Source organism: Phocoena sinus, chromosome 6 (assembly GCF_008692025.1).
Source record: "Phocoena sinus isolate mPhoSin1 chromosome 6, mPhoSin1.pri, whole genome shotgun sequence".
Lineage (NCBI taxonomy): Eukaryota > Metazoa > Chordata > Mammalia > Artiodactyla > Phocoenidae > Phocoena > Phocoena sinus.
This window is the reverse complement of record NC_045768.1, coordinates 80467080-80478674: the sequence shown is the minus strand read 5'-3', so window position 1 is coordinate 80478674 and position 11595 is coordinate 80467080. Positions and strand designations below refer to the sequence as shown.

The window sequence follows — 11595 nt, the reverse complement described above, 5'->3', positions numbered from 1 at the left end:
GATAAGCATGAGGTAAAGAATTGTATATGCATGGAATCAAATCCAGAGGAATTACAAATTTTCATTCATCCCGACGATTTTGGGTATTTCTTCCTTAGCTGTCGTCGTGCAGCTACAGTTGATGCATAGATGACGTATCCCCAGGAGAGCAATACGACCGCGAGGAGCAACTAAGAAATGCAAGAGGAGGAGTAAAAGCAAAAACATGTGAGTGGCACTTCCTCCTCCCCTCATCAAGTTGGTGGGAATTTTAGTGACAAACTCGTATAAATGTGCTTCCGGAAGCGAGTACACCAAGCCGCTCTTACGTAAGAAGCGGAAGAGCGTGTCCTCCCGGAAGAGGCGGAGTCGAGGTGAGGGAGTGAAAGGCTTAATTCAGCAATGGATTTTGGAGTTTCTGGGCGCTGAAAAAATAGCGGGCTTTCACCCGCGGGCCCCAGGAGTCGACTCCGTGGAGCCCCTCCAGGCCCGGGACCTACCGCTGAATAAATCCGGTCCAGGGTGCGGCGACTCACTGGCTTCATGGTAAGGAGACGGCGGTGGTCCGCGGGCACGGGCGGAAGCCGCAGGCCCTAGAGTAACCTCCGGGGCGGTGGCTGCCGGGCGGTGGCGGCCATCTTTCAGCCGGGCGCGAGTGCCCGCCCACTCGCCTTCCGGTGCGTTTCCCCTCGGCTGGGCCGGCCTCTTCCGCCCGGAGCTGTGGGCGGTGTCACGTGACCCTGGGCCAAGCCCGCCTTTCGGGAAGGAGGTGAGAGAAACGAGAAAGTATGTTGGAAGTGTTTTTTGCCACTTAGAAGGATAGGCTTGACGCGTCAGCCGGTCTTCCTTCAGTTCCAGAGCAGTATTAATACGAGATAAGGTACCGTCGTGTGCATTTAAAAGTTTATTTGGAAAAATAATCCACGTTTTAAATGCTACGCCGACGCCTCGTGCTCAAAGAATTAATGTTTCCTCCCGGATCTGTTCCCACAATGTAGGTAGTTCGTGTATTCATCTTTGATGTAAACAAGAATACCACCCGCTTTTATATAACTGACGAATCGTTGTGGGAATCCCTGTTAATTGAGCTTTTCTTCAAGAAACAAGTCTTTGAGAATGCAATGGCTTGTTGATGTCAGTGATACTCTGAAGAAGAAATAACGTGGCATGAATTACTCGGCAGAATGTAGCTGCCAATCAACAAGTATTTATTGAACGTTTGTATGCTTAGGACGGTAGCACGATCAAATATTAAACCGAACGACAGAGTTTGGCACGCGGAGCCAAGTTCAGCCCTGGAATGTTTGGGATACTCACATTTGAGGCGAAGAATGGGGCAGAGGGCCGCTTTAAGCGCCAGACGTTATGTCTCTATAATCTCAGCTGTCGCCTAAGCAGAGTTTTAATGCAGATTTCGGAGAGTGGGGAAGGGTAAAGACGTTATCTGTTTTGGGAAGATTTCAAGGCCCTATTCTCTTAGGTTGAATCCCTGTTTACCCCTGTACTGGAGTTGATCTGTCTCTGAAAACTGTAGGCCTCTGATTTGGGTATTCCATTCGAATCCCGGTGTTGTTTCCTAACTCTGCAGCCGGAGGTAGTCCCTTAACCTCCGGGTAACTCGGTTCCTTTATCTATACACCAGATACAGCTTTAGAAACTTCTCACAGAGTTTGGTGAGCTAGTTATCGTGTCTTCCGGGTAAATTAGAAGCGAACTTTAAACTAGTGCCCCTGTAATCCCCAGAGATTAGTAGCAACCAGAGTGACGGTAAAATAGCGATTTCTGCCTCGGTGGGTCAGGCCTCTCTCATTCCAGGAGCGGAGGGGGTTGGGGGAAGGGCCGGCCTCGGGCCGAGCGCGCTAAGCCCCGCCTTCGGTGCCGGCGTCCTCTACCGCGCATGCGTTACGCAGGCGGGTGCTGTGTTTTGACTTGCTGGGGGTCGCGGAGTGGGTTTCGCTTTCTGCCACCGCTTTCTGCCACCACCCCCAAGCAACCATTGGTGATGAGCTCTTTACGTCGCAGGGGTCGCAGCAGCCGCCGGGGTCTCCGCTCTCTCGCGAGGAGGGTGAAGCGCCCCTGCCTACTCCCGCTCCTGAGGGCCGGCGGAGAAGTCGCCGGGTTCGCCTTCGCGGCTCCTGCCGTCACCGACCCAGCTTTCTGGGCCGTCGGGAGCTTGCCACGAGCTCCCCAGCCGGGCCTGCGCTGGTATCCTCCGAGGTGAGTGAGATCGGGAACAATGGGGCGCCGGGGTCGGAAGGGCTGGGCGATCTGGAGCTCCCCGCCTGCAGCTAGGCCCAGGGTCGAGGGAGCTGCGGTCCGGGCCTGAGGCGCAGTGGCTGCCCGGCAGGCCGGCGTCCCGGCGGCTCCCGCCGCGCACCTGTGGATCCGTGCGGGTGGGCGGGGGAGGGCTGCTTTCCGAGAAGCACTCCCGAGGGCGCCAGCCCAGCCGTGTACTGGAAGGAGATTGGTCTCCGGGGGAAAAAGCCGACACAAAACACAAAACGTTAGAGTCTGAGTCGTGGCATCGCCGCTGTCAGAGATGTGACCTTGGGCGGGCCCCTAACCTCTCTGAGTATGTCTGTAAAACGGGAGTAACGGTATTTTAGTTCGTTGTGATTATGTAAGGCACCCGGTGCTTATCTTAGATCCTGGCAGGTGGCAGTTCTCAACCAAAGGAAGTGACTGTCGCCGTGACTGTTGGAGTTTGTGCGCTGTTTACACCCCGTGAGCCTGTGACTTCTTCATCCATCAAGTCAGCGCCGCTTTCCTCACGGGCTGCTGATTGGTAGACTGGAAGGGGGCAGCACAGAGATGAGGCAAATAGTGATTTGAGAGGAAAAGTGAATAGAATTTTTTATAGGTAATTTTAAAGATTGTTTAAGATAAATTCAGAAAGAGTTACCGAAGATTTAAGTTAATAGTGGTGAGGGTTGGGCTTTTTAGCTTGTTTTTAGTCAATGACTTTGAAAGCTACAGAGTCAGCCAAAGCAGTCATGCTTATCTGGAATGAGTGGCTTTAGAGCGGAATGGTTCCCAAGCAATTCTTTTTGTTGCTGAAACTGGAATTAAAATCGTAGGGTCTGGTTAGTAGATCCTATAACTTGTTGGATTTCTTGGAATTGGTGATTAGATTGCAGTTCAGAGACGTACATGATTTCTATAAGGTCACAAAAGATTGGGCCCAAATTGTTTTTAATATTTGGTATATTTCTAGTTCATCCACTTGTGAACCCTTTTTAGCCACTTTGCTTGGATATATTAAGTACAATATTGATATTAATATGAAAATTATTTAGTTGTTATAGACTGTCATCTTTCTGGGCATTTTATAATCAGTTATGGATGATGGAAATGATCAAAATTAACTTTATTTTCACATAACATAGGAAAACAGTATTAAGTTCTTACTGCCCACCAAGCACTTTGCTACGGGTTTATGTGGAATATATCCCTTCACACAGGCACCTTTTCAGGTGGGTACTGTTACTCAGCCTGTTTTAGGATTGAGAAAATGTAAGATTTTGTGAAATAAAATAACTTCCTCAAGATCACGCCATTAGTAAGTGGTTTTGATTCTCAGCCCTGGCTCTACATTAGAATTAACATCACTCCGTCAGTGTAATCAGCCAGTGATTAAATTGTATATACGGTGATAATTTAAGGAATGCCGTAGAAGATGACTTTTATAGGAAGTCTGGTTTTATTAAATATTTAATTCTGCAGAGCATTCCTACTTTGTATCCCTGTGCAGTTTTTTAAATGTCCGGTTTGTGGTCTAATTTAGATTCTAGCCTCCTGACTCTTTATCACCCTCCACCTGTCCACCCCCACCCCCATCCCTTTTCCCTAGATATGTATGCTCATTGATTATCTGAAATTTCCCCCAACATGTGATATGGAGGGTTCTTATCCCTGTTAAGGCCAACACATTTGAAGATTTGGGGAAGGGAAGGTTTTGCTTAATCAATTTATTCTAAAGGTGGTAGACTTTACTTAGAATTTGGGAGGCAGTTAAGGAAAGGGGTTCAGAAGAACTGATTAACTTATCCCCTATGGGGAAATTAATTTGAAGTCCTAATTACTAGAGTGCTCGGATAGAGAAACTTTTTTTTTTTTATTGCGGTACGTGGGCTTCTCACTGTTGTGGCCTTTCCCGTTGTGGAGCACAGGCTCCGGACGCGCAGGGTCAGCGGCCATGGCTCACGGGCCTAGCCGCTCCGCGGCATGTGGGATCTTCCTGGACCGGGGCACGAACCCGTGTCCCCTGCATCGGCAGGCGGACTCTCAACCACTGCGCCACCAGGGAAGCCCGGGATAGAGAAACTTTTATCACAGGCTTCTTCTAGAACCTGAAGCACTAAATCTATCATCAGGTCCACTTTTGCTACCTGACCCGGAACTCTCCCGCAGACCTCAAATCTTAAATCTGTCTGCTAGCCATCCCTGTTCTATGCCTTAATTTGTATTTTTGAAACAGTTTTGTTGAGATGTAATTTATATTTCATCCATAAAGTTCACTTCTTTAAAATATAAAATACAGTGGTGTTTAGTGTATTTATGGAGTATATTTGTGCAACTCTAATTGAACATTTTCATCATCCTAGAAAGAAACCTCATACCCCCGCCCCCCGCAACCACCAGTCTGCTTTCTATCCATTTGCCTATTCTGTAAATTTCCTATAAAATAGCATACAACATGTGATCTTTTGTGATTGATATTTTTTCATTTAGCATAATGCAAAAACTCATCCATGTTGTAGCATGTGTCAGTACTTTATTCCTTTTTATTGTCAAATATTCCATTGTATGGAGATTCCATATTCATCAGTTGATGGGCATTTGGGTTATTTCCACTTTTAAGCTCTTAGGACAAAGACTGCTATGACTCTTCACTGAAAAGTTTTTGTGTGGGCATGTTTTTGTTTCTCTTGCATGGATAGGTGTGGAGTTGCTGGGTCATGTGGTAATTCTACTTCATTTGAATTAGTAAATATTTTAATTTTAGTATTTAGTGATGATTTTGAAAGAGTAAATCCTTTATATGATGATTTATATTCATTACCATTATTTGGTGTTTCCGATGAATACCATTCTTTGTACCGAAAGATATTCCTGTATAGAAATACAAAACAGGACTAATAATTTGTTCTTTTTTTACCTACTATAGATGATGTTACTCATCATTCTTTAGACTGCTGCTGTCAATTTGGTTAACAGACTTATAAAACTAGGGAAGGGAGGACTAAAATTCCATTTAAAAAATTATAATTAGTTGAGATTTTGTTTTATTTGAACTTCAAGTTATTACCAAATAATTTTTTTTAATGAATGCATTCTGGGTTGTAATTTTTATGTGAACTGGAAATGTTTAGTAAACACTAAAATTCTGTATTCCAAAGAAACAAATTAAGATAAAATGTATTAACTTGAATTTCACCAGTCTTTTTAAAATTCTAATTATCCCTTTTTTATATAGAAGAGCAAACTAAAGTCCAGAGTTAATGTGGATTTCTCCAGTTGATGGAGTTAGTTTTAGGTGAAACCTGGTCTTCAGTCCAGATCTGATAATCTCTCCAGTGCCCTGTTCACTCTTCACTCCTTCCCCTAATGCACATGCACAGTCTCTTATCCTAATGGTTTTTATTATAAAGATTTTTTTTCTCCTGAGTAGGAGAATTTAAAAATATTAGAAGTAGGGGGAAATGCTGAGAAATTTATATAATACTAAGGTTCCAGACTTTAAATATATTAGCAAAAATGCAATTAGTATTAATATATTTATAATTCTCTTCTATTTAAGAACAATGGTAATTTTTACATTTCCACTCTAGAAACAGAGGACTGGAAGTATTTGGAACCCCCTGAAGAAACTTGTTCAGCATTAATTGGTTTCCTATTAAGTTATAGCTCTGAGAAAGCTAAGATGCCCTAGATGAGCAAGTTTAATTTGAAGTCTATGGTGAAGTACTTATATTTTACAATAATATTGATAGGTTTTTATCGCGGGCTTTATTTGTTTTTGTTAGACCTAGGTATGGCCAGTGAGTTTCTTGTTTAGAAAATTGCAATTCTATTATTTGACTAGATAGCAGTTGACTCATGATGGGACTTTCTGTGATATTGGAGAAAGATCAGTAATATGCCCAGGAAAACATAAAGGAAGAAACTAATATATAACATCTATAAAATGATTAGTATAGAAAGCATCTAAAGAGGGATTTTTAAGATAACAAGGCCAAAATGTAATGCAACTAGATTTCAGCTCTGGAAAATTCATTTTGTAAGTTATGGGTCTATAAAACTGACAAATTTAAAGCAAACAGAACTAATTTTTAAGATTCTAGTGATCCTTGTGAGAAAAGGTAAGGAAGGAGGCTGAAAACATGATTTCAAGGTACTTAGTGACTGACTGGATTAAATAAAAAGGCAAAGAAAAGCTTCTTAGGGATGCTGAAAGGAGTCCGTGATGAACTGAAAAGAATAGTGTAGTATAACAGTAGTGTAGTAATAACAACAGCAACTAACATTTTTACTCAGCAGTTGCTATAAGCCAGGCACTGCCCATGAGTGCTTTTATATTTTGTTATTTCATTTAATCTTCACTAACAGATCCTTTTTTCTGTGTGAAAGAATCTTCCACTAAAAACCACAGAATTGGTTCAAATAGGTGAACTTTCTGGTATGCAAATTTTCTCCCTAAAGCTATTTTTAAAGATACATGTATAATACTACAAACAAAACAATTGAGTAGTCTGTAGTGCTTGGGGCATATGTATGCAAGATATAAAACCATGTGTAGAAATAACTCCAACTGAGAATTATGATATTTTTGGTTTTTGTTTTCTAGAGAAGGATGGCAGGGGCGGCGGGGAAGCACATAAACGGACATTTAAAAAAATCTGGAAAAACCATGAGAAAATGTTAGCTGCTAACTCTGAGTGGAGGATACATGGGTACTTGGTATATTTTCTTTTGTACTTTTTTGTATATATCAAATTATTTTTTAAAAAAGAATAATAGGATATTATATAACATTTGAGAGCTTACTGTGGACCAGGCACTTTTTCTAAGGGCTTTTTTTTTTTAAACATCTTCACAAATCTTGTGAGACAGATTCTAGTATCAGTGAGCTACAGATGAAATTGAAGCATAAGGACGGTAACTAGTAACTAATCCATAGTCACACTGGTAATGTGGCAGCAGGATTCAAACCCAGGAAATCTGACTTTAGAGCTTGTGCTTTAAGTACTGTATTACTATGCTACACTGCCCTTTTATGTTACAAAGACAATAACTACTTAACTATTTTTACCAAAGTATGTTTCACAGTCATTTGCATTTTTTTCAGATTTAGTCATTTCTTTTTTATCAGGTTACTGATGTATTTTTTTCCCTTTTACAGATAATGGCATCAGCCGCTAAGGAATTTAAAATGGACAACTTTTCACCTAAAGCTGGCACTAGCAAATTGCAACAGACAGTACCAGCTGATGCATCTCCTGATTCTAAGTGTCCTATATGCTTGGATAGGTTTGATAATGTGTCTTACTTAGATCGCTGTTTACATAAGTTCTGTTTTCGCTGTGTACAGGAGTGGTCAAAAAACAAAGCTGAATGTCCACTATGTAAACAGCCCTTTGATTCTATTTTCCATTCTGTGAGGGCAGAAGATGACTTTAAGGAGTATGTCCTAAGGCCTTCATACAATGGTTCTTTTGCTACCCCTGATGTTCGACGATTCCGCTATCGTACAACTATGACAAGGGAACGAAGTGCTTCTATTTATTCACCTAATAGTACCATGAATAGAAGAACAACAACTCCACCAGATAGTGGAGTAATATTTGAAGGGTTAGGCATTTCAGCAAGACCTAGAGATGGTGAAATTCCTCCATTTATGAGACAGATTGCAATACGGAGGCCAGCTACTGCAGATGAAAGATCTTTGCGGAAAATTCAAGAACAGGATATTATTAATTTTAGGCGAACTCTCTATCGTGCTGGTGCTCGAGTTAGAAATATTGAAGATGGTGGCCGCTATAGGGATATTTCAGCTGAATTTTTCCGTAGAAATCCGGCTTGCCTTCACAGATTAGTCCCCTGGTTAAAACGTGAACTCACAGTTCTCTTTGGAGCTCATGGATCATTAGTGAATATTGTCCAGCATATCATCATGAGTAATGTTACTCGCTATGACTTGGAGAGTCAGGCGTTTGTGTCTGATTTAAGGCCATTTTTACTTAATCGGACTGAGCATTTTATACACGAATTTATCAGTTTTGCCCGATCTCCATTTAACATGGCAGCCTTTGACCAGCATGCAAATTATGATTGTCCTGCTCCTTCATATGAAGAAGGTAGCCATTCTGATTCTTCGGTCATAACAATATCTCCCGATGAAGCAGAGACCCAAGAGCTGGATGTTAGTGTAGCTACTGTTAGTCAGGCACCATGGGATGATGAAACTCCAGGGCCATCTTATTCAAGCTCAGAGCAGGTACATGCTGCCATGTCTTCCCTTTTAAATACTTCCGACAGTTCAGATGAAGAACTTGTAACAGGAAGAGCCACATCTCAGATGCAAGCAGTACAAACCAGTGATGACATAAATAATGACAGTGATTCTTCTTCAGATAATTGTGTCATTGTTGGGTTTGTTAAACCACTAGCTGAGAGGACCCCAGAACTTGTTGAACTGTCCTCTGATTCTGAGGAGTTAGGTTCCTATGAGAAAATGGAGACCGTGAAGGCGCAAGAACAAGAGCAGTCTTACAGTTCTGGTGATAGTGATGTTAGTAGATGTTCATCTCCACACTCTGTCCTTGGAAAGGATGAACAAATAAATAAAGGTCATTGTGATTCTGGTACAAGAATCAAATCAAAGAAGGAAGAGAAACAGTCTGTATCATTGTCCTCTCCCAGAGACCTGAGCTCATCCATCAGAGGAGACAGAGTATATTCCCCATATACCCGCAGACACAGAAGGAGGGGAAGATCCAGAAGTTCAGATTCATGTTCCCAGAGTAGGAATGGGCATGATCAGAAGAATCATAGGAAGCATCATGGGAAGAAAAGAATGAAAAGCAGACGATCCAGAAGCAGGGAGAGTAGCAGACCTAGAGGTAGAAGAGACAAAAAGAGATCAAGAACTAGAGATAGCAGTTGGTCAAGAAGAAGCCAAACTCTATCTCTAAGTAGTGAAAGCACAAGCAGATCAAGATCTCGTAGCAGTGATCGTGGTAAAAGAAGGTCACGGAGCAGAAATCGAGATCGTTACTATTTAAGAAATAATTATGGAAGCAGATACAAGTGGGAGTATACTTACTATAGTAGAAACAAGGACAGGGATGGCTATGAATCATCTTACAGGAGGAGGACTCTGTCCAGAGCTCATTATTCCAGACAATCTTCAAGTCCAGAATTTAGAATTCAGTCTTTTTCTGAAAGAACAAATGCCAGAAAAAAAAATAATCACAGTGAAAGGAAATATTACTACTATGAAAGGCATAGATCAAGGAGCCTATCTAGTACTAGATCAAAGACTGCATCTACAGGGCCTGACCGGGTGAGAAATGAAAAGCCTGGTGGGAAACGAAAATACAAAACACGGCATTTGGAGGGTTCTAACGATGTGGCTCAACCATCTCGGGAATTTGCTTCTAAAGTAAAGGAAGGTCATTACTCAAAATCTTCATCAAAATTGGATGGAAGCTACAAAAATGAGAGTGACAGCTTTTCAGATAGCCGATCATCAGACAGAGAGACAAAGCACAAGAGAAGAAAAAGGACCCGGAGCCTAAGTGTAGAGATAGTTTATGAAGGGAAAGCTACCGATACAACTAGACACCATAAAAAGAAAAAGAAAAAACATAAGAGGAAGCATAAGAAACAACATGGCGATAATGCTTCACGTTCCCCAGTTGTGATTACCATTGACAGTGACAGTGATAAGGATTCTGAAGTAAAGGAGGATACAGAATGTGACCTTAGTGGTCCTCAAGACCCTCTACAAAACGAATTTTTGGTTCCTTCCTTGGGACCATTTGAAACTAAAGATGTAGTTACAATAGAAGATGAATTTGGTGTCCTGGGCAAGGAGTGTGACATTACCACACTTAATAACAACTTGAATAATGCCAACAAAACTGTAGATAATATTTCACCCCAGGCAGCTTCAATTGAACAGACTCTTGATGTAAGAGAAGAGAGCACCTTTGCCTCTGATTTGGAGAGCCAGCCCAGTAATGTCTCTTATCAAACTGAGTCATCAAGGCGATTGCCATCTCCACGGATATCATTAATGTCAGTGTCTCTTGGTAGAGACCATGATATGTCTTAAAACTGCCAAAGCGTCTCATTGAGAATTCTGGTGGTATAAAAAGGAAAAAAGAACAATGTCATCTACTGCAGTCTGTTTAAAGATGACACTTGGTGAAAACTCTTTTCCCCCTTAAAAATATTTTGTGTAGGGCTTCCCTGGTGGCACAGTGGTTGAGAGATCGCCTGCCGACGCAGGGGACATGGGTTCGTGTCCCGGTCTGGGAAGATCCCACATGCCGCGGAGCGGCTGGGCCTGTGAGCCTTGGCCGCTGAGCCTGTGCGTCTGGAGCCTGTGCTCTGCAACGGGAGAGGCCATAACAGTGAGAGGTCCACGTACAGCCAAAAAAAAAAAAAAAAAAATTTTGTGATTTTTTTTTTTTGTGTGTGTGTGTGTGTTAAAAATTTGTAAAAATCATTATTTGTTCAAAAAATATGTATGTCCCACCCTCAGAGATACGCACTTTTAAGTGAAGAAAATGATATTGCTAGCAGTTTATTTAAAACTTGGGATCCTTTTTAAATAAAAAATATAAATTTTAGAAGTTATTTCATAAAGCCATATGGTATTGACATATTTTTAAAGTAGTCAATGAGTATTTTTGAATTTTTTTTTGAGAGTTATTCTGGAAATGTGTTATAAGCTAGGAGAATCCCTTTGGACAGTCTTTATTTTTCTTCTTAAAAATTTGTATGATTCAAACCATTTCTTCAGGTTAAATTGAGGAATTTTATCTGCACAGTTTATCTTGACATCTGCCAAAAGAAAACTTTAAATATTTCCTTTATATACTTGTTTATCTGGACTGCCAGTAAAGCAAATGTGTATTCAACAAAAGAAAAAATAAAACAGTAACACTTTAAAATAATCCAAAAATTTTCCTTTGCAGTATTGATTGTTTTTTAAATCAAATTATTTTAGTGGAGCTAAACTCTTGTAAATAGTTAAGGATATCCTTGTGTTATAAATACTGAATTTCACAGTTTTAATGTGAACTACATTTAACCTCACAGTTTTAATGATTATTTTAGTTCTTTAATCTGATTATGAAGAGTATCTTAATTGGCTGTCTTCAGCAAAATGCGGTTATGTAGTATGTAGCTTGCTAAAAACAAAAAATCCCTTGCCTGACTTCTTCTATATTGGTAGTTCTTTTACACAAAGTGGCTGTGTTTGTTTATGTTTTATTCTGGTTTAGAGATGATAAAAACTGCTGTACCTCTATAGCCTGATGTAGGATTGCCAGTGAACAGCAGAACTTGGATGAGATCTAAATTTAGCCGTCACTTTGCCTTGCT

General features: G+C 41.2%; 1 protein-coding gene across 4 annotated transcripts; it reads left to right on the top strand.

Annotated features, from left to right (window-relative positions):
* Positions 1–195: 195 nt before the first annotated feature.
* TOPORS (TOP1 binding arginine/serine rich protein) lies at positions 196–11173 on the top strand. Of its 4 annotated transcripts, XM_032634881.1 has the most exons (4): positions 661–859; positions 2002–2196; positions 6827–6939; positions 7382–11173. In XM_032634881.1, exons 3-4 carry the CDS (start codon positions 6898–6900, stop codon positions 10316–10318), a joined length of 2979 nt encoding a protein of 992 aa, XP_032490772.1. In that variant the 5' UTR covers positions 661–859; positions 2002–2196; positions 6827–6897; the 3' UTR covers positions 10319–11173. The 4 variants fall into 4 exon arrangements, with proteins under 4 accessions (XP_032490770.1, XP_032490772.1, XP_032490773.1 ...); XM_032634879.1 differs by lacking the exons at positions 661–859; positions 6827–6939 and adding an exon at positions 196–525; XM_032634882.1 differs by lacking the exon at positions 6827–6939 and having other exon boundaries at positions 663–973.
* Positions 11174–11595: the final 422 nt, after the last annotated feature.

What these genes read in the sequence shown, in the direction of transcription:
- TOPORS (XM_032634879.1), top strand. An exon ending in CTGCGCTGGTATCCTCCGAG is followed by an intron (nt 2,197 to 7,381) that starts GTGAGTGAGATC and finishes TCCCTTTTACAG; the next exon opens with ATAATGGCATCAGCCGCTAA.